The following is a 23,787-nucleotide window of genomic DNA, read 5'->3' as shown; positions in this document are numbered from 1 at the left end:
AAGGTTACTACTGTTGCATACTTGGTCTTTTGTGTCAGGCTTCTTTCACTTAACATAATGTTTTATATTGTGATGTTTTACGTTAATTGATTTTCAGATGTTGAACCACCCTTGTATTGCTGGGATAAATCCTACTTAATCACGGTGCATAATCCATATAAAACATATAATTTTTATATATCACTGGATTCGGTTTGTTAGTATTTTGTTGAGGAATTTTACATTAACATTAATAAGGGATATTAGTCTATAGTTTTCTTGCAATGTTTTGGGGTGGTTTTGATAGTAGGATAATTCTAGCTTTATAGAATATCTTCAGAAATGTTCCCTATTCTATTTTTTTTTTTTGGTAGAATTTTTAAAGGATTGGTGTTAATTCTTCATTAACCATATGGTAGAATTCACCAGTGAAGTAAACTAGTCCAGAGATTTTCTTTGTGAGAGGGTTTTTAAAAAATTAAATATCTCCACTTACAAGCATATTCACATTATCAATTTCTTCTTGAGTTTAGTTTTGTAACTTTTTAGTAATTTGTCCATTTCATCTAGGTTATTTAACTTGTTGGCATACAATTATTCAGAGTATTCCCCATAATCCTTTTTCTTTCTGTTAGGTCACAAGGAAAACATCTCTCCTCTTCCTTTTGGTAATGTTTTCTTTTTCTTTTTTTCCTCCCTCCCCCTTGGTCAATGTAGCTAAAGAGTTGCCAGTATTGTTTACAAAGAACTAACTTTTGGTTTTGTCTATTTTGTTTGATTTTATTTTTTCTTTTGATATTCTAGTTTATACTTCATTTATTTCTATTCTAATCTTTATTGTTTATAATTTATATCTCTTTATTGATACTTAGTTCTTTGATTTGACTTTTTCAATTCTTTGGATATATTTAAACCATCTAAGGTCTTTTTTAGTAAGCCCAATATCCGAGTTTCTTCAGGGATAGTTTATATTGATTGCTTTTTTTCTCTGTGTATGATTAGTATTTTTTGTTTCATGTCTTATTTCATATTTCCTTTTGCATATCTTATCATTTTTTGCTGAAAACTGGATATTTTTAATAACATAATGTGGCAACTCTGGAAATCAGATTCTCCTCTCAGGTTTATTGTTATTGCTGCTTATTGTTGTTTGTCTTAGTGACTTAGTTTGTATTCCTTATCATATGTGGCCACTTATGTCTCTACTTTGTTAGTTTAGTGGTCAACCGATACTTGAGCAGAGTATTTTTACACTAGGAACCAACAAGTCTCCCATTTTTTGCCAAGGGGCTCTGTGTGCATGTTGAGGCTTACTTCAACACGCAGCCGGCAATTGACAATTCTGCCTTAGCTTTTACTTCCTGCTTGCACAGAACCTCAAAGTCAGCCATTGGTGAAACACTGGGACTTCTCAGGTCTTTTCGGAGCATGAGTAAAGCCCTGGGCATTTGTTCAGTGCTGCACAAGTGGATGGCCTTCCATATTTCCAGGAATGCCCTGGAACTCTTCAAAGCCCTTAGGACATCTCATTTCCTAGCTTTTTATTTTAATATTTTGGGTTTACTTGTTGTTTGTCCCAACTGTTATCTCTTGCTTCAGGTAGCTGCCAAGTTAAACAATTATCTTTAAGAGTTTTCAGCCAGCATCCTGGAGGAAAAGACTTTTTCCAGTGGGGAGCTTCAAGTCAGGTCAGATCAAGACAGTCTTGCAAGTGGGATTGTCCAGGGGACTGCCACACAGGTCAAGTAATGATAATTTTCTAGGAACGAAGCTTTGGAGTAGTTCCAACCCTATTCTACCCGCTGTGGTGGCTGCAAGGCAACTGATTGCACTATGACTGCAGATATTGATATTCAAGGTTACTGTGGAGCTTTAGAGAGGGGAATGGCAATAGGGCAAGCTAAAATGTCATTAAGCTTGCTGTTTTTACCACGATTCAGCATTTTTCTTGGATAAGCACTCCCTGAATTGCTGTAAGCCTTTGGTTAATTTTCAGAGTTCTGAAAAAGTGATCCTGACCATTTTTACCATATTTCTCATTCGTTCTAAAGAGGGAGTTTTTTAAGTCCTTTTTTTAGCTGACATAACCTTGAACCATACGTTTTAAGATTTCTTTTAGGAAACCTTCCAGATGGATTAAGCCTTCACTCCACCCTTCGTGGACTTGGCACTGTGAGAAATGCCAGGGCTGTGAAGGGGAGTGAGGTATGGTGCAAGGTGCTCTCAAGGAAGCTCATGAATTGGTTTTCTGTCATGTGGAAGCAGGTTGGGGGGTATCTAGCAGATGTTAGGAGAGAAAAAGGAATATTTATGTTGTTTCTTTGGAGATGTGTACCTGCTGGTGAATTCTGTAGGTTTTCTGTGCCTGGAACCTTTTTCTTGTACTTGTTCATCATTCAGCTTGAATGTCATTTCCACAGACAGGACTTGTAGACTTACCCTACCTAAAGACACTTTCCCTAGTTTTGCCCCAGTGCTGCTCTGGCTCATCTTACTCCTTATTTCCTTCATTCACATGATTATTTATTTATTAGTGTATTTATTTATTTATCCTCCACTGCCTTCACCAGAACATAATCTCTCCAACAACAGCAACAATGCCTGTTGTGCTCTCTATCGTATCTCCAACTGCCTAGAACCAAAAAATTACTCAACAGATATTTTCTGAATGAACTTAATGAACAAATATAAGGATATATTTTTAAGAGATGAGTGTCTTGGTCTAGCCTTCATTTGCAGCTCTGTCTCCTATCCCATTAAACAGTTCAGAGGACATGAGTGTTTTATGTAAAGAAGTTTTGACAAGTTTCTGCACTGAATTTTTGAGTTAGCAGAACCCTAGCCTCAGCCAATATCTAATCAGTAATATGGGACGCTGAGTCATTTCAAACCCAAGAATCCATATGAGTGGTAATGAATGCTAGCATTTCTCAGAGTTTTGAGTTCTGTAAAGCATTTTCTTGCCTAACATTTTATTTTATCTTTTGATCTTCAGTGCAACCTACATTATCATGTCATGGAGAAGCTGATAAAAAATATTTTACTTTGATACAGAGTTTTGGGGTATAATTCCTAGAAATTAGTCATTTAGTTTTAACTTTGAATTTATAAATTACAACATACTATTTCAATAGCTTGTCATAACCTCAGAAACACAGTATAAGAACTGAGATCAGATTTCCTGGGTTTAAACCCCCCATCCTTATTTAATTTACCAAATTTTTGAAGCCTGTTTTCTTTTTGGAATAATGGCAAAATAAGAATGCCCATCTCATGGAATTATTAGGAGACTATCTACACTAATAAAAGAGAAACATGCAAATTAGCCATCACTCCATCACTCCACTATACCCACCAGCCAATCAGAGCAACTATGCAAATTAACCCAACTAAGATGGTGGTTAATTTGCATATGCAGGCACAGAGCGAAGACTGAAGGCAACTGAAGATGGCGGCAGCCACAGAGCTGGAGAGAGAAGGAGGCTTGGGTTGCTCCCGGCGATGGAGGAAGCTAAGCTTCCCGCTGGTCCTGGACTCCGCTCAAGGAGTGGCTGGGGGCCTGGGTCGCCAGGGGCAACCCAGGCTTCCAGGCCGCCCTGGGCTCCATTCAAGGAGGGGCTTGGGGCCTGGGTCGTAGGGAGCCTGGGTCACTGGGGGCGATGCAGACCTCCAGCCCACCCTGGGCTCTGCTCGAGGATCTGGGGGAAAAAAAAATAAGGGCTAAGAGCAGCAGGAGTGGAGAAGCCAAGCCTCGCTCCTGCGGCCAGACCAAGGGCCTTGGTCCCAGGTGCCAGAGGAAAACCGGTACCGCAGCCAGGGGAAGGAAGGCCTATTGCACGAATCTTCATGCAACGGGCCACTAGTCTATATATTTAAAACCCTAATATGCAAATGGACCAAACGGTGGAACAACTGAACAACGGGTTGCTATGACGTGTGCTGATCACCAGGAGGTGTGCGCGGAGCATGGCAGGCATCAACTGTGGCGGGATGGTGGAGCAGGTGAATGGGGGTGCCAGACCAATGCAGGGCACTGGTTGCTGTCATCGGGGTGAGCCTCTGGTAGTTACTGAAAATTCTTTGCTCCTGCATGCCATGGTCCCATTAGGCACTGGCACCTGCTGCCAGTGCCAGCCCCTCTCTCATCTGTTGCCGGCACTGGAGCTACTGTTCACACCCACTGCCGGTGCCCAATGCCAGCCCCAATCACTCGGCACTGTCAGCGGGTATGAGTGCCAGCTGCTGGTGCCGATCGCCCCTCAGGGCTTCTCCACCTCCCCCTGCTCCTGAGGGGTGATTGGGGCAGCAGCTGCCGCTCACACCCTGTGACAGCACTGGCCCTGCTGGCACCCACCAGAGATTTCCCAGCAGCTGCATTTCCTCCACCACTTCCTGCCTCCACCTGAAGTGTGTCTTGTGATACTGCAGCCCACTCTCTCCTTCCTTATTGCATAGCTTCAGCAGGTGGGAAGAGATACCTCTGGTGACTGTAGATTATTTGATATCCCTCTTCAAATGTACAAACCCGGAGAAGTTCCTACTCTGGCACTTCCTGTTTTATTAAAGCTTCCTATTCTCTCACTGCAGTATAGCACCTGTAACCCGTTTTGTTTATCCTCTACATTTCTCATTTAGATGCAGTTCTTTTATTCAGTGTCCTGTTGGAGAATTATTCAGGCATTTGGATAATCTTTTTTCCTCTTTAGAAAAGACTGAGGTAAAGATCTTTAAGTTGGGTCAACATCTCTCCAGAGAACACAATCCAAATTTAGAATCATCATGCAGTTTATAAGGGTGTTTCTAGACCAAAATTTATTTTATGTCTTATTATCTACCCATTGTTATCTTATTTGGTCAATATCTCACTCTTTTATTTATTTGATATTGGAATGTTCTTAAAAGTGTTATGATATAAAGCAGGGTACATTTTACATTTCCGTAAGTGAGAAACTGATAACCTATTTTTAATATATGAGAGAAGTATTTCTTAAAATAACAGGATTTTCCCTCCAGAAGGGAATCTTACATGGTTGACTTGGTATAGTAGCATTAAACTTTTCTTGAATTGATAGGATAAAATTTGGTATATTTTTATAAGTGCATGGGAAAGGGTTGGGGAGGGTCAGTCTGTTGATTCTTAACTCCTTCCCCTCCTCCCCTGGAGGGACAGATAAAGCAGTGGTGTTGGACAGGTACCATACGCTGCACAAACTTTAAGCAGAGATAGAAGAGTGTTCACGGTGCCTGAAGCGAGGCAGAATGTTCCCACACCAGGGGGTGAGCCCTGCCCAGGCTGTGTGGGCTCTCCGTCTCTTGGGAAGGCGTGTCCAGGCTCAAGGGCCACTCTAACGTGACTGAGCTGGGTTGAAAGACCACACATGATGGTCTTTCCCAACAGTAGGAATATGTGTTTTTGATAATAAAAGTTTATGCGAAGTCCTTCAGACAAAAGGATTTAGCCATACCAAGGATTTAGCCAAAAAGCCATACCCACGGTGGACAAGTCAGAATAACCAGAGTTGAAAGCTCAAAAACGACTGAGGTAGTTGGCAGAAGCTGTGGTTAGAGGGATGAACTGAAGGAGATGTGGCTGCAGCTGTGATCCCTAAGCCTCACCCGTATTCAGAGTCCGTGGACAGCCTCCAGGCTCATTCTTGGTTTTCCCCACACTTTATCCACCACAAGTGTCTTAAGCTGCTTTTTAAACCTTCTTTTCCATTTATATCTGTCCTTTCTATTCATGTAACTGGTGTTTCTCTTACATAAAGAAATTGGGTTGGTGTACAACCTATATGGAGGAATTCTAACATTTTATAAAATCATATGTTTTAATAAAACAACCTTAATTAAGAAAACAGCCTACCAATTTAAAGGCCAAACCTTTTAGAATTAATATACATTTAATTATAATGAGAATTCCAATTTTGGGGGGGGGAAATGAACTGAGCGACTTAATGTTATTTGAAAAGTAAATGTGAGTAGGCATCAGAATTATTATAAACATAAACTAGTAAGGCCAGACCTGCCCTACCAGGTATTAACACCGATGATAATGCTGCTATTAAAAAAATAGGACATAACTGTTACAGAAAAATCAGTGGATCAGCACAATCCTTATTCATTTGCCATTTGCCAGCAGAAAGCAAATTCACGATCTTTTCTTTCAAAGCTAAAAATAATTAGAGGAGAAAAGTAATGTTTCCACTCTGTTTAACATTCTTGAGGGAAAAGTTTCTCAACTATCAACAGTTAAGGTAAATTTATATTCAAGAAACCTGCAGTCACTGGGGAGACTCAATAAAGAGTTCATAGGGAACTGCGGTGAACTAGAAAGCATTGAATGTCATAGGCTGTCACACACATCCTAATCATTCCTCTACTCTCATCTTCTCTCTCTGGAACTTGCTATAAATTTAACTTAATATCTTTCTCACAGAATTTGGTCTCAGAATGTTTACAGTAATGCACATACACAATAATGTACATGCACAATAATGAAATTGATCTTTTGTAAACAAACAAACCCAGCGTATATATTTTTCTCTACGAAAGAAATATTTGGCAGATAACACAGAATACTGTTTTTTAACTTGATTTTTTGGAAGGTTTTCAGCACTGTTAGCTTACTGTTTTCTTGATAAGGTAGAGCAAGCCATATGTGTCCCAGAAGGGTGGACGCAGCTTATCTTTTGCATTCGTGTTCTCACCTCCGGAGCTTGTCTTCCTGGACCGCTTTCTACCAGCCCTTTCTTCACATTCCAGAGGTTTCTGTGAGATATCTGAATGAGGCAGCGGGACCTAGCTAACCTCCAGGGATCTGTTCTGCTCTTTTCTTTCATTAATTCATTACCTTTTTCATCTCTCTCCATCTTCCCTCCCTCTTGTTGTGTGTGTGTGTGTGTGTGTGTGTGTGTGTTAAGAAATTATATATAATCTCTACTTTAGGTGCCCAGTAAACCCCCATTCTATGTCTTCAGATGCCATAAATCCAGAGTCGCCCTGTACTATATGTAGAAGGATCAGAATCAGATCAGGACATCTACAAGAGGGAGGAGGACAAAGGAAAGGTGACAGGGAGAAGGGAGGAGGGGAAGGAGGATTGGAGATTGGAGGGCCTTCTTCCGTGGTAGGCTGCATTTTTTTTAAATATATTTTTAAAATATATTTTATTGATTTTTTACAGAGAAGAAGGGAGAGGGATAGAGAGTTAGAAACATCGATGAGAGAGAAACATCGATCAGCTGCCTCCTGCACACCCCCTACTGGGGATGTGCCCGCAACCAAGGTACATGCCCTTGACCAGAATCGAACCCGGGACCCTGAGTCCGCAGGCCGATGCTCTATCCACTGAGCCAAACCAGCTAGGGCTAGGCTGCATTTTTAAAAGCTCAACTCTCCTATGCAAGTGAAGCCCTGTTCTATTCATTCCTCAGGCCTCCCTGCCTAGTGACCTCTCTGTCACTCCCTTCTTAAAACCAAAACAGCATCTCCCTTTTTATTTGATGGCTCATCAGTTTATTATTCCCTTAATTCTTAGAGATGGGAAACATGGCTCAGCTCAAAAAGTTGAAAACAAGTACATTTTTTAAATTGTATTTTTCAATTACAGTTACATTCAGTATCCTGTTTCTACTACTCTTTGTTTCTCAATTCTGGTCTCTCCCTGTCCTAGTTTTGGGTGTACAGCATAGTGGTTGGATAGTTATATACTTTACAAAATGGTCCCGCACCCCCATATTTGCAGTATCCACGTGGCACCATCCATAGTTATTACAATATGATTGACTATACTCCCTATGCTGTACATTACATCCCCGTGACTGTTTTGTAACTACCAAGTTGTACCTCTTACTCCCTTCACCTTTTTCATCCATTCTCCCTCCCCACTCCCCTCAGCTAAACATCAGTCTGTTCTTCAAAGAGCCTCTCCCTTTCTTTCCCTAGCAGGTTTGGCTCAGTGGATAGTGTGTCGGCCTTCAGACTAAGGGTCCCGGGTTCAATTTTGGTCAAGGACACATGCCTGGGTTGTGGGCTCTATCCCACCCCCAATAGAGGGTATGCAGGAGGCAACCGATCAATGATTCTCTCTCATCATTGATGTTTCTATTTCTCTCTCCCTCTCTCTCTCTGAAATCAATAAAAAAAATATAAACTTTTAAAAAAGCCTCTCCCTTTCTTAACACACTCTGTAGAATCTTTTGCATCCATGTCCTACTTATGTCAGTGGGGAAGGTCCAGCCACAGACATAATTTGCAACATTATGAAAAACCTGGGTCTTATTGTGTAGATAATTAAGTCCCTCGAATGTGCACCTTGCTTAACCAGCTTAGCTCTGTGTCCTTATTTACTCACTAATTCTCTTTCATTTCTCTCTTGCTATTTCTGCTACTGTTTGTTTCTCAATTCTGGTCTCCCTCTGTCCTGGGCACTTCTCTCACTGTCTCTTAGTCTGCAGGGATAGAGGGTAATACATATTTGGAGAAGGGAAAGGTCATTGGGGTCTTTATGCACAATTTAAAATTAATTTGCCCTTTAAATACTCAAAGATCAGTTTCACAGTATTTCTTTATCAAATTTAAAAGAATAATCGTAGAAAGGGGTTTATTGCTTTTCCCATTTGGGAAACAAGTCAACAAAATCTCACTGAAAATTTCCAAAAATCTGTAACCAGCATGTTCTCACTACCTATAAATAACTGTTGTAAGGTCTTTTGAGATATAAAGCTTATTGTAAGTGATGTTATCTATTTCAGTACATTTTATCCACTATTATTCTCTCTATTTGCAGTATACTGACCTTTCCCAGTGAACATGGGTTTCTTCTGGGAGAAAAAAAACCCAATAACTTTGTAAATATAAGACTACTAGGGGCCCAGTGCACGAATTTGTGCACCTTGAAAGGAACTGTGGGCCACGAGGCTGTGGTAAGCACAGGGGCATGTCTTGGCTCATCCTCTGTGCCCCTGCCCTGCCCCTCCCACCATGGCCCCCAGTCCCCTGTCTGCCGGCAGCCCTGCTCCCACTGCCACTGCTCCCACCCACTGACGGTAAAGAACACAGCAGTGGGTATGAGCGGGGCTGGCGCCATCCATGGGTGCGAGTGGTGGCTGCTGTCCCGATTGCCCCTCAGGAGCAGGAGGAAGTGGAGAAGCCTTCGGGGTGATCAGGACTGGCAGCCACCGATCGCACCCGCTGATGGTGCGAGCAATCGGGACAGGACCAGCTGCGAGTGTGAGCAGGGACGGCACTGGCAGCAGGTGCGAGCACCAGGCAGGACTGTGGTGCGCGGGAGCAAAGAATTTTCAGTAACCACCAGAGGCTCACTCGATAACAGTGACCTGCACGCCCCGTCTTGGTCTGGCGCCCCTGCTCACCTGCTCCACCATCCCACTGCAACCAACACCTGCAATGTTCCACACATGCCCCATGGTGGTCAGCACACATCACAGTGACCAGTTGTTTGGTTGTTTGATTGTGCCGCTGTTTGGTCTATTTGCATATTAGCCTTTTATTATATAGGATATTCCTGACATAAAATAGAGGTATAATTTTTAAAAATTGAACTTTTGGACATTACTTAAAATATTGAAGTTTTTAAAATTTCTGAAATGAAGAGAAGAATGTAAGATACCGATTTTATTCCCCTGTGGATATAAGCTATTTACTGTTTTTCTTTAACTTTGTTTCTGTTCTCTAAAAATGGATTTTTTTTTTCCAGAAGATTTTCTTGAGGTCTCTGGTTGAGAAAATATGCCAAGAAACTAGTTTCTTGCCCTTAATCTCTTTCTACAGTTGATCTCATTGCTTCGTTATTTTTTAGTAGCATTCCTAGAAATGCTTTTTTTTAAAAGCGATTACATAATTTCCCGAATAACAGTCTAAAATAAACACTAATTTTTATTATTTGACTTTTACTTTTTAAATAAATTATCATAAAATTTTGGAAGCGGATTTCCTGACCGAATTTTGATAGGAATCATTGCTTAAGGTTATTACATCAGTTTCTTTATTTCTCAACCTTTATGTCATGCATTTTTGTCCCACGTTCATTCTTCATGTGTACTGTGACCTTTTGCATGCACCTTTAAGTATTTTAAACAAGCTGTTCTGTGAATAGGAAAAGGCAGCCTCTGCAAAGGAAAGCTTAACTCACAGCAGAGAACAACAAACAGAACTGAGAATCCATGCTTGCAAAAGTAAAGAAAGAGGTGGAGGGATGTGGAGGGATCCACTGTTTACATTTCAGTGGAGCTTATTATTTGCTTTTCTTCATCTTTCCATGTGTCCCTTGGTAGCATCTACATCTGTCTTCCATTTGTGGGAAGCACAGGGTCCCTCAGTATTCAACCCCACTTTGCAACCTCACCTTCTGATTCAGTGTTTTCTTTTTAAATATATTTTATTGATTTTTTACAGAGAGGAAGTGAGAGGGATAGAGAGTTAGAAGCATCGATGAGAGAGAAACATCGATCAGCCGCCTCCTGTACAGCCCCTACTGGGTATGTGCCTGCAACCGAGGTACATGCCCTTGACCGGAATCGAACCTCGGACCCTTCAGTCCACAGGCCGATGCTCTCTCCACTGAGCCAAACCGGTTAGGGCTGATTCAGTGTTTTTAGAATATATCTCAAAAGGTCTGAATGACACAACAGATATCTACCATTCCTTTTCTTTTCTCTCAAAACATGGGTTATTTTCCCCAAATTATTAGTTACGTCCTTCTGTAATATTACCCAAGGGCTATAGAAACAGATTTTTTATATTTTATATTCCGTGTGTGTGTGTGTGTGTGTGTGTGTGTGTGTAAGGGGCAGGGGCTTAAATATTAAGGCACCAGAATAGCCATCTCTCACACTTTGGTGATTGTATTTGATTTGTGTTTATTTTCTTTTAAGTCCAGGAAATCATATTTTTATGATTAATTTTGATATGTAAGTGCCTTTTCTTTCTGCCTGGGTGAGCTTCACTCATCCCTGCAGGCTTACTATTAGCTGAAACTCCAGTCCTAGTCAGGAGGCAATGAACACAGCTGCCACTTGAATCCTCTCTCATGAAACTTCTATTATGGTTATTTATATCTAGACTAGAGGCCCGGTGCACAAAAATTTGTGCACTCGGGGGAGAAGGGGGTCCCTCAGCCCGGCCTGTGCCCTCTCACAGTCTGGGACCCCTCGGGAGATAATGACCTGCTGGCTTAGGCCTGCTCCCGGGTGGCAGAGGGAAGGCCCAATCCCTAGGTGCAGCCCCTGGTTGGGCTCAGAGCAGGGCCGATTGGGGAGTTGGGGCGCCGCCCCCTGTCATGCACAGAGCAGGGCAATCGGGAGGTTGTGATGCCACCCTCAGTCACACTAAGGGTAGGGCCGATTGGGGGGTTGGGGCACCGTCCCCTGTCACACTCAAGGCAGGATCGATGGGGAGGTTGCAGCGCCACCCCCTGTCACGCACAGAGCAGGGCCCATCAGGGGGGTTGGGGCACTGCCCCCTGTCACTCACCGAGCAGGGCCCATCAGGGGGGATGGGGCTCTGTACCCTGTCACACACAGAGCAGGGCCAATCAGGGGGTTGGGGCACCACCACTCTCACACTCAGGGCAGGGCCGATGGGGAGGTTATGGCTCTACCCTGTCACACACAGAGCAGGGCCGATCAGGGGGTTTGGGCACCGCACCCTGTCACACACAGAGCTGCAGGGTGATCAGGGGGTTGGGGAGCTCCCCCATATCAGGCACAGAGCAGGGCTGATCAGGGGGTTGGGGTGCCTTCCCCTGTCACGAACAGAGCAGGGTGGATAGGGAGGTTGTGGCCCCGCCCCCTGTCACATACAGAGCCGCAGGGCCATCAGGGGGTTTGGGCGCTGCCCCCTGTCACGCTGATCCCAGTGCCAGGAGGCCTCGCGGCTCCGCTTATCCTGGTGCTGGGAGGCATATTACCCTTTTACTATATAGGGTAGAGGCCTGGTGCATGGGAGGGTCCCGGCTGGTTTGCCCTGTAGGGTGTCCTGGATCAGGGTGGGGGTCCCCACTGGGGTGCCTGGCCAGTCTGGGTGAGGGGCTGAGGGCTGTTTTCAGGCCAGGGGTGTTTGAAACTCCCAACCGCTCCTTTTTTTCTTTTTTTTTCTTTTTTATTCTGGGCCAGCTTTAGCTTTGAGGCTTGGCTCCAGCTCTTAGGCCTCCGCTGCTGAAAGTAGGTTTCTAGCCTTTGCTTACAATGTTGCGATCCTGCTGTCTGAAGCCCGCCGGACTAAAGCAGGTTTCTGGGGTTTTGTTTAGCTTCTATATTTGTTACATTGTTGCTTAGAGTTGCAGCTCAGAGGCCTGCAGCGGCAGGCAGGGAACGTTGGAGTCCTCTGTTACTGAAGCAAGCAAGCCTCATGTTAGTTTCAAGCTTCCTGGCTGCCGGCCGCCATCTTGGCTGGCAGTTAATTTGCATATCTCGCTGATTAGCCAATGGGAAGGGTAGCAGTCGTACACCAATTACCATGTTTCTCTTTTATTAGATAGGATTAGATGTTGGGTCCTTTAAGGCAATGGCTGTGTTTTTCTCCTTCCTTTCTCCTCCGAAGGGAAGTGATGGGACGTAGTGATCAAGGGCAAGGGTTTTCAATGTAGGAAGACATGGGTTTGAAGCACAGGGGCTGGTCTTCCCACACAATAATCTCTCTGAGGCTTGATCGCTGGCAGAGAGTTTTAAGAAATAAATGAAGTGGCCCAAAGTATCTGTGACATTAGGTGGTTAATAAATTAGTATTATTCTCTTCCTGCCTCTTATGGCACCTGTGCATAGGCTAGCATGTGACAGATATGAAGCAAATTTCTATTGAGTGAATAAGTGGGTGAAATAATAGAATTTCAATCCATTATATAACCTTAACAAATATAATTTATAGTTACTCTGTTACTTCTTTTATTTGATTTCAAATACCCTAAGATTTGGTTTGACTTTCATTGCATTTATGCCCATGGTTAAACAACAGTCTCTGAATTTTACCCGAAATCACCCATGATTTCTTCCGTGGATGTCTTCTGCACTGGTCCTGGGTGGCTTTAGGCTCTCGCGCACTTGATGATGAACTTGGCATGCTTCCAAGTGAAGCCTCCTAATTTTAGAGTCAAAATGCTGGGGGAACAAACCACAGATGTGCATTGAAATATGCACAGTATGAGTACAGAGCCTTTTCTAAGAGTTATAATAAGAAAGGTCTTTAACCTAAAGATGTTGTTTGAAAACTTAGCATATTTCCTTTTTTTCTTTGAATAATCCAAGAATACTACCTTGCTTTTCCCACATCACATTGGGTTTTGAGAAACTAAAAATATTTTATCAAAACATTTGTTCTCCAAGAGTAGTCTACAGCTATCATATTTTTATAGGTCATAATAGATTTTAAATATTACATTCAACTCAAAAGAAGCTTTTCTTTCTATATTACATAACACAAAACATTTTTGCACTTTATAATTCAAGTACTCTAATAATAGCTTTTATAAAATCTCTTTTTTTAAAAAAAGAGGTCAGAAAAATAAAATAAAAGATAATATTCTATATAATGAAAGAGAAACATGTAAATTGACCATCCCTCCACTATGCCCACCAGCCAAACAGGAGCGAGTATGCCAATTAACCCAACAAAGACGGCAGGTTAATTTGCATACACAGGTGCCAGGAGGAGAGCAGAGCAGGAGAGCTGGCGGCTTGGGGGGACATGGCTCCCTCAGTCCTCCCCCAAAGCCACCAGGTGGAGAGCAGAGCGGGAGAGCTGGCGACTTGGGGGGACATGGCTCCCTCAGTCGCTCCCCCAAAGCCACTAGGTGGAGAGCAGAGTGGGAGAGCTGGCGGAGAGTGGAGCGTCTTGGGGAACTTGGCTCCGCAAGCTGCCAGACAGAGAGCAGAGAGAGAGAGCTGGCGGCTTGGAGGACTTGGCAGAGTGGGAGGCCATGAAATGGGGACAAAGCAGTAAAGGAAACCAAGAGCACGGGGAGCACCAGGAATTCTGGGAATAGTAGTTCTGGTGGCAGACGGATCTCCTAGACCCATGGTCGGCAAACTGCGGCTCACGAGCCACATGCAGCTCTTTGGCCCCTTGAGTGTGGCTCTTCCTAAGACTTAGAAGTACCCTAATTAAGTTAATAAAAAAAGTACCTACCTATATAGTTTAAGTTTAAAAAATTTGGCTCTCAAAAGAAATTTCAATCGTTGTACTGTTGATATTTGGCTCTGTTGACTAATGAGTTTGCCGACCACTGTCCTAGACACTAGAGCAAAGTGAGCCTGGAGCAAATTACTGTTGCGGTGTGGGATGGAGGGAAAGCAAAGGTGAGAGACATTAGTAAAATCAGAGTTTCCAGGAAAAATTAAAGGGAAGATATCCTAAAACTTCCAGGAAATCTCCACCAATGAAGCAAAGAAAAAAAAAAAGGCTCCATTATTCTGTGAGCAACAAACCAAACTGAGTTGGGGTCTCAGACAATTCGCTTGTATGATTGCAAAGACAGACAGAAACTCCCAGATTGGAGAGGGCTCTCCTGAGGGCTCCCAGATTGGAGAGGGTGCAGATCAGGCTGAGGGACCTCCACACTCCCCAGTGCACAAATGTCGTGCAACGGACTTCTAGTAATAAAATAAAAGGTTAGAATCTTCACTGTTACTAGAGCAAACTTTTTCAGGGACTTGCTCTTCGTCTTTTGTTTGCCTAGAATATCCACTATTCATCTCTCCATGAGGAAGTTGGGCCATTTGTTAGTTCAATATGTATTTACTGAGATCTACTTGTACAAGGAACTAATTATATTTGTATCTTTAGAGGAAGATACTCATAGAATATTTAGCTTTACCTGTAGTTGAATGTGAGCATCCCTGCCTTTCACACCTCACAGAATAGCTTCCTTGCCTACGTGGTGTACCAGTTAACTATGAGCTTGTCTCTTACCTCCTACGAGACTAAATGTGTTGCAAGAAGCCTTCATTGTTGTAACCCTGGTAGAGCCTAACTCAGCTCCTGGTCCCTATTTGTGTCAGGAACCTATCGAGCTTAACGGAGTGTGTAGGCACCCCTATGGGAATTAGTAGAACCAGAGTCCAAAAGCCCTGGTTCCTAGACTCTACTAACCAAAGACATTTGCTTCTAACTCCCCAGGAATTCCACATGTGCTGACATAGAGAGTGTCCCCACAGCACGGACCCATCTCTCATGCAGAACGGGCTTGCTTTTAGAACAAGCCTCATCCAGAATGTAGGAGAGACATGCTTGGGACCCTATATTCCACTCTTACCCAGTCATTCCCAATACAGTTGGGAAGCAAATAGGAAAGTTGACTTCATTTAACTAACAATGTTGTTACGTTTATTAAGCCAATACTCCAAAACCAATTGAAAGCTGAGTTGTTTTAATTTTCAAAATGGAAACATTTTACTTGAAATACCACCATTAGCTAAGTTGTCTAATCTGACTTAAGGCCCTGCCCATACTGTGGATCATAAACAGATTGGCCTCCATCCTTTTTCAGTTGCCTTGGGTCTGAATATTAGCTAAGCTATGCATGCTACATTAGGAACATATGATGCACCTATGTGTAGAGAAATCATCAGTCCGGATGAAATACATGTATCTCATCACCCATTTCCTAATATTTTGGGGGGAAACTTCTGAAATGTCTGATTAAAAAGAAGAAAAAACAAAAATGAATCAGCAGGGAAGAGATAGAAGAAGTAAGCCAGGTGGCTTCTCAGATCTCTTACTTTGTACTCCTCTCCCCCCCACCCCCCGCCCCCGCCCAGGCAATTGTTTCTTCAGTTTCTTTTCTTTTCTTTTTTTTTTAATTATTTAAAGAATTACATATGTCTCCTTTTTCCACCATCGACCCCTTCCCGGCCACTCCCACCCCCCAGGACAAGCCCCCACCACCCCAGTGTCTGTGTCTATTGGTTATGCTAATATGCATGCATACAAGTCTTTGGTTGATCTCTTACACCCCCTCTCCCCCCCACACACACACACACCACCCTCCCCGGCCTTCCATCTTAGGTTTGACAGTCTGTTTGGTCTTTCTCTGTCTCTGGATCTATTTTTGTTCATCAGTTTATGTTGTTCATTATATTCCACAAATAAGTAAGATCATGTGATATTTATCTTTCTCTGACTGACTTATTTCACTTAGCATAATGCTCTCCAGGTCTCTCCATGCTGTCGCAAATGTTCCTTCTTTTTTATAGCGGCGTAGTATTCCATTGTGTAGATGTACCACAGTTTTTTAATCCACTCATCTGCTGATGGGCTGTTTCCAAATCTTAGCTATTATAAATTGTGCTACTATGAACATAGGGGTGCATATGTCCTTTCTAACTGGTGTGTCAGATTTCTTGGGACATATTCTTTGTACTTTTGATGCCAGTCTTATATTGCTATTTCCTTAAGTGAAATGAGAATTTGGACGAGGAAGAATGAAATGGGTGAAAATTGAACACCATTCTGACAGGGCCTGTCATAGTCATTTGACAGACGTAGGATTGTGAGAACCAAGACTGGATACAATCCATTATGTTGCAGCAATCAACATTGACTTAGTTTTTTTATGCCGATGCCATACATTTTATCTTGGTAAGAGGCAATAAATGTCTAAGGCTGGTATTTAAAGAGTAATAGTAATATTAACACTAGCTGTCAGAGATAGTATCTAACCCATGTTTATGAGCTTACCTGAAATCATTTCCTGGCCTCTTTAAGTCCATTTTCTTTTTAAATTCTTTTTACAGGTAAAGATAAGATTAAAGTGTCTGAGGATGACTTGAAGAAACTCCCTCTAATTAAATGGTGTATTTTGGAAACGATTCGTTTAAGAGCCCCGGGTGCCATTACTAGAAAAGTGCTGAAACCAGTTAAAATTTTGGTAAGCTTTAATTTGGCTTTAAAATAATCTCTCTAGGGAAAAAATGTACATACCTTTCCCATATATTATTAGATAATTCCTTAAATTCCGGTAGCACCAAATGACCTAGGAATAGATTACTAACAAGAGTTGTACAGCAACATTTTGTCAATGTAGGTATTTTTCCATTTGTGAGGATTTTAGCTACAATATAATATTTTAATAATCATTTTGGCTATGTGATTATGTATCAAAATTAGTATAATCCTATTTAAATCAAGCAGGTGGATTAGATAATGTCTTCACTGCTGAGCAGCCATAGGTTGAGGAATTCATATGCAAGAGAAGTTCCAACTAGAGACAGTTTCAGACCACAGATTACAGATATGGGAACAGATAACTGATATTAGCAATCAGCGTCCAAGTAAGGGAGAGAGGTCCTTTTTATGGGCAGAATAGGAGAAAATTCTGAAGTGCACCATGAAAAGTATGTGTACATGGCAGAATTTCAGGTCAATATTTGCTGAGTCAATCAGGCAGAACAAAATATTGTTTCAGAATGATTTGACTTTGAGCCTGCAAGATCACATTAAGTCAGACCTCCACTCTTGTTGGCTGTTTTTACACACAGCATGAGAGTGCCTGGATTCAAACCAAGAACATTTTGTAGTGGTACAACACAAAAAGACAAAAAAAAACCCCCAAATTTTATAAAGGTTGCAACTTGCTAAATTCAGAAGAGACATTTGTTTGTTTGGCCGATCTTACATAAATAGCATGATTTAGTTTTAGTGTGATTTTAAACAGTTTTTGCTTTTAAATAATCAAATTCTTAATTACTTTAAAAGTATAAAATAATATGCTTTCAGAGGAAATAGTCAAACAACTTGGTGCAATTAAGTAGAACAATGTGTTTATTAGTCTGAATAGTACTATAATTTTCTTGAACTTTTATTTATATTATTTATATTATAAATGTTGATAATATATAAATATGTAAAAATAAATAAATAAATTTATAAATATATTATAAATATTTACATTATACAGTGTGGGGCAAAAGTAGGTTTACAGTTCTATGTATGTGAAAAAGAGATTATTCTTGTATTATTATTTATTAACTGTATTATTTTCTTTATAAAAACTATAAACCTACTTTTGCACACTCTTATATTATTTATTTTATAGCCTCATTTATATTCTGGCTAGTAGATAATTACTTGAATTACACAATCATTTATCTGCCAGCAGGCATCTTCATTTTTATTTTATTACTAGAGTCCCGGTGCACAAAAATTTGTACACTTGGGGGGAAGGGGGGGCCCCTCAGCCAGGCCTGTGCCCTCTCGCAGTCTGGGACCCCTCGGGAGATAACGCCCTGCTGGCTTAGGCCTGCTCCTGGGTGGCAGAGGGCAGGCCCAATCCCTAGGTTCAGCCCCTGGTTGGGCTCAGAGCAGGGCCGATTGGGGAGTTGGGGCGCCTTCCCCTGTCATGCACAGAGCAGGGCGGATTGGGAGGTTGAGATGCCACCCTCAGTCACGCTCAGGGTAGGGCCGATTGGGGGGTTGGGGCACCGCCCCCTGTCACACTCAAGGCAGAGTCGATGGGGAGGTTGTGGAGCCACCCCCTGTCACGCAGAGAGCAGGGCCAATCAGGGGGTTGGGGCGCTGCCCCCTGTCACTCACAGAGCAGGGCCCATCAGGGGGTTGGGGCGCCGCCACTGTCACACTCAGGGCAGGGCCGATGGGGAGGTTATGGCTCTACCCTGTCACACACAGAGCAGGGCCCTTTTGGGGGGGGGCGCGCCACCCTCTATCACCCACACAGCAGGGCCGATCAGGGGGTTGGGACGCCTTCACCTGTCACGAACAGAGCAGGGCCGATAGGGAGGTTGTGGCCCCGCCCCCTGTCACACACAGAGCCACAGGGCGATAAGGGGGTTTGGGCGCTGCCCCCTGTCACGCTGATCCCGGTGCCGGGAGGCATATTACCCTTTTACTATATAGGGTAGAGGCCTGGTGCATGGGTGGGGCCGGCTGGTTTGCCCTGAAGGGTGTCCTGGATCAGGGTGGGCGTCCCCACTGGGGTGCCTGGCCAGTCTGGGTGAGGGGCTGAGGGCTGTTTTCAGGCTGAGAGTGACTGAAGTTCCCAACCGCTCCTTTTTTTCTTTTTTTTTTTATTCTGGGCCAGCTTTTCCTTGAGGTTTGGCTCCAGCTCTTAGGCCTCCGTGGCTGAAAGTAGGTTTCTGGCCTTTGCTACAATGTTGCAAATCTGCTGACTGAAGTCTGGCGGTATTTGTTACAATGTTTCTTAAACTGCCCGCTCAGAGGCCTGAAGCCGCAGGCGGGGAACGTTGGTTTCCTCCAACGATCCTCTGTCACTGAGGCAAGCAAGCCTCATGTTAGTTTCAAGCTGCCTGGCTGCCAGCCGCCATCTTGGCTAACAGTTAATTTGCATATCTCGCTGATTAGCCAGTGAAAAGGGTAGCGGTCGTACGCCAATTACCATGTTTCTCTTTTATTAGTGTAGATTATACTTACACCCCAATACTTCTTCCTTCACTAAACACTACTTTGTTCTTGGGATTCTGTGCTCATCCTCTTTCTTTTCCTTTAGCTTCTCCTATGCCACCACCTGAAGCCTGTCTCCCAGGCCCCCTTGTTTCCCTTCTAGCAGGAGTTTTCCACTGGGCAGATGCTAGTTTCCTGCTTATTTCATTTTACTTTTCATTTCCTTGAAAATGACTCAGTTGATGTCCTCTTTTCTTGTATTTTTATTTTACATAAGCGTGCTGGAACAAATGTATTTGTTTTTCAGCCTAAAATTTCTTATCTCTTGACCAGCAACTCACTTGCCTGCTGGTCAACATTGGTACTGATATGGTCACTCTATATTCCACCACCCCTCGTACCCCCTGAACCCCTTTTCTATCCTTAAGTGAGTAGCTTTTGGGGGAGCTTTTAACATCATATCCTTGTCAGATTGTTGGGGCTGTTAACATCACATAGTTTTTCAAAATTAATTTTGCTTATTTCAACAACTTTACCAAAAGAAACATCCATGTTCAAACACATGCCTATACATATACACTCATGCATACACAACCCCACAACCCCATGACTGGACTGTAACAACTATCCAACATTTTCTTTGTATGACATCAGTAAATAAATCTAGTTCTCGTCATAGTGTAAATATGTCATTTTAAAAAGTTGTTAACATTATTTTTTATTTTTAATGCATCTAGAGAGTTTTCATATTTATTTGCATTGCCACATAATCGTCCATGGAGTTAATAGCTTGAATACTTAATTATTTCTTGGCTCTTGAGAATTTAGATTGTTATACTTTGTGGTTCTTTTAATGTGGTAATTACTTGCATCTTTGTGCAGAGTACATTTCTTTCTTTTTTTTTAATTCTCATTCAAGGTATGTTTATTAATTTGAGAGAGAGAGAAGGGTGAGGGAGGAGAGAGAGAGAGAGAGATGAGAGAGGAGAGAAACATCGATCAGTTGCCTCCCATACTTTCTCTGACCGGGGATCGAACCTGCAGCCTTGGTATGTGCCCTGACCAGGAATCAAACCTTCAAACTTTTGGTGCAGTGGAAAACACTCCAACCAATGGAACCAGCTGGCCAGGGCCATTTTCTTTTTGTAATGATTATGCTTGAATTATGTGTTACTAGTGGATTACTGGTCCAAGGGTATAAACACACTTATGATTCACAACATACAACCCTCTTATAAAGTCTAACATCTATGGGATAAAATATTTTGAATTAGACATAATGGATATCCAAAACGAGTCAAGAACTTATTTTAAATAATTATGAGTCTCATATCTCCATTTCCTAACACTCTCACTTTCTTCCTGGAGGACATGAGGCTACTCACTACCTGTTCAGTCTCCTTCCAGACCCCAGCAGCTGTGACGGCATCTCAGTGGTGGGACAGATCTCTTCTTTCTCAGAGACCTGTGCTGAGGCTGCATCTTCCCAGAATGCCCCAGTCCTTCCTTCGTTATTTCCCACAATATGCTCTTCACAGCTATAAAAGGTGCAGTGTTTCCTGCACTCACTGTTTCTTTTGTAAACGTGGCCTTCCGCATAGGAGGCCCACACGCACCTGGATTTCTCCCTGGGGAGATGAGACTTTAACTTTAATAACTTGCACAGTTTTCATTATGTAAGTAATACATAGTAATTAGAAAAGAGAAGATGAAAAAAGAAATGAAAAATTGCTAGCAATTTCATGTCAAAGATAATTCCTGTGAACACTTTGGTATTATTATAATTTCACATTTTCTTTTCCTGTAGTGTGTGCATTTTCAAAAATTCAGTTGGGGTCATACTGTGTTAATTTTTTATAACCTGCTTTTATTTTACTTAATAATAGGTCACAAATAATTTTCTGTATCAATAAAGGACATCTACACCATTTGAATTGCAACATAATAATCTAATATATGGACAGAGTCTAAATATTTTCATCAGTTCCCCATTCTCGATTATGTATATGGCTTTCATTTTTTTCACTATGCCTTTGCTGAATATACTAACACATTCCTAAGAATTTGGATTATAGAAAACATTTCATATGGGACTATCTGTATTGAGCAGTGGCAGAGGCTCATTCATATTTTTCCTCCTGTTGGACAGCTGGTCGGGGTGTCTTGCTATGAATGCTAGAAGTATTCTCCCACTGCTCTTCCCCTGAGTAGTCTGAACAGGGTATCAGTATTCATTTTTGCTTTTATATTCTTTTCTTTTAAAATGAACAACTATCTGCTTTCTTGGATTTACTCCATTTCTTCTTTCTCTTTATTATGCTATCTTTTGAAAACTCTTAAACTTCTACCTATACTCTTTTCAAGGCTTCATATTTTTAGTACAGAGTTAATCTGCAAGGATACCAAGCAAATAATAAACAAAGTAGTATTGGAAAATATGAATAATTAAGACATATTAATTACCTTCTTGATGTATTAAAATGTTATAAAACTATTAAGACATGTTATTAAAATAAGTATTAAAACAATTAAAATGGCATCATATTGGTGTCAGACCAGATTGTCAGATCCATAGAATAGATGAGATAGATAACAAAAAAACAAAACCCCTTACACATAAGAATTTAACAGAATAAATAAATCATTATAAGTTCATGAAGAGGGTAGAGATTAATATGTGGTTTGAGATGACTAGCTAAGGCAGGAAAAGGTGGGGAGAGGGGGAAAGTAAGAGATCAACCAAAGGACTTGTATGCATGCATACAGGCATAACCACTGGACACAGACAATAGGGGGGTGAGGGCCTGTGCTGGAGTGTGGGGGCAGGCTGGGAGAGGTCAATGGGAGAAAAAGGAGACATATGTAATACTTTAAACAATAAAGAATTTTTTAAAAGTTATAAATTGCCCCTCAACAAATAAATCTACACTAATAACAGAGAAACATGCAAATTGGTGTCACTCCGCTGTGCCCACCAGCCAATCAGAGCAGCTATGCAAATTAACCAACAAAGATGGCGGTTAGTTTGCATACACAGGCATTCAGTGAAGACTGAAGACTGAAGAGGCTTGGCTTCTCCACTGCGGCCGGACCAAAGGCCTGGGTCCCGGGTGCCGGAGGAAAACCGGTGCCGGCAGCCAGAGGAAGGAAGGCCTATTGCGTGAATCTTCATGCAATGGGCTTCTAGTATACATATAATTTCTCAAAAAAAATATAAATAAATAAAAGTGGGTACTTTTTTTTAACATAGTGGTTCTCAAACTTTTGGTCTCAGGATCTCTTTATCCTTTTCAAATTTATTGATGATCCCAAAGAGCTTTTGTCTGTGTGAGTTATATATATTTACTGTATTAGAAACCAAAGCTGAGAAATTATTGAAGTATTTATTTAGTAATTCATTTAAAAAGAACAAGAAACCCTATTACATGGTAAATTAATAGCCTGGTTTTAAGAAACATATTTTCCAAAACAAAAAGTGAAGAGTAGCATAATTTTTGTAAATCTGATGTCTTGCTCATAGAAGATATCTGAATTCCTATGTAAGTGTCTACAATCAGTCTATTCTGATGTATTGTTTTCATTGATGGAAATGAAGAAAATCCAGCCTCACATTGACATGTAGCCAAAAAAGGAGTGTTTTAGTAGCCTTTTCAGATATTTGTGGCTATTCTTTCGTACGACACTAAAACTCAACAGTGGTATTTTCTTATAAGTTTGTTGCAACCTGAAAATATATCAGTGAATTTTTGTAGTAAGTTATGTTAAAATCCACTGGTGTGTCCTGTACTTTGAATGTGTATTTTTACTCAGGAGTGATGTTGACCTGGCAGAAGCTCTGGAAAGGTCTTGGGGACTCCTAGAAATCCCTAAACCACCTAGAAAGCCACTAGTGTAGAGAAAGCCAATATTGTAGCCACTATTATAAATTCAGGATTAATCAGTGAAACTACAAAGCAGATGAACAGGTTTGAATGTACCATATCAAAAATTAACATGTCTTATTTTGTAAAGTATAATCTAAATTAAATGTAAACCAAAAATTAAGAATAAATGTCAATATGTTTGTAACACAAGGGGAAATAATTTTAATATATAAAGAATTTACAGCTCAGTAAGTAAAGCACTAAGGTTACATAGATTAATGCACAAAAGTTTATAGAAGAAAAAAACATGGAAAATGCTCAACAAAGACATAAAATTTTAGGTGGCAATCAAAACTACCCTATTGAGATGTCAGACTAGCAGATAAGAGGGTAATGAAATTGACATGTTCACGTTGTAGTTAGAGACTTTTTTTTTTTTTTTACAAAATTTGAGGAAGCAATTAAGCAACAGGTATTAATAGCCTTAAAAATATTCATGTCCTATGTCTTCTGAACATCTCTGTTAAACGATTTTGTATGAAAAATGCTTTGAGGAAGAAGACTCTAGTTATGG

At 41.5% G+C, this 23,787-nt stretch overlaps 1 protein-coding gene across 1 annotated transcript in view; it reads left to right on the top strand.

Moving 5' to 3' along the window:
- CYP39A1 (cytochrome P450 family 39 subfamily A member 1) overlaps window positions 1–23,787 on the top strand; it is a 73,647-nt gene that overhangs the window by 28,207 nt on the left and 21,653 nt on the right. Inside the window, exon 8 of the mRNA XM_081093936.1 lies at window positions 16,728–16,861. Within this exon, the coding sequence (XP_080950062.1) occupies window positions 16,728–16,861 (134 nt within the window). The remainder of the gene's footprint in view (window positions 1–16,727; window positions 16,862–23,787) is intronic.

The sequence above is a fragment of the Myotis nattereri genome, assembly GCF_964212035.1.
Source record: "Myotis nattereri genome assembly, chromosome: 6".
NCBI classification, from domain to species: domain Eukaryota; kingdom Metazoa; phylum Chordata; class Mammalia; order Chiroptera; family Vespertilionidae; genus Myotis; species Myotis nattereri.
This window is presented reverse-complemented; position numbering and strand designations above follow the sequence as displayed.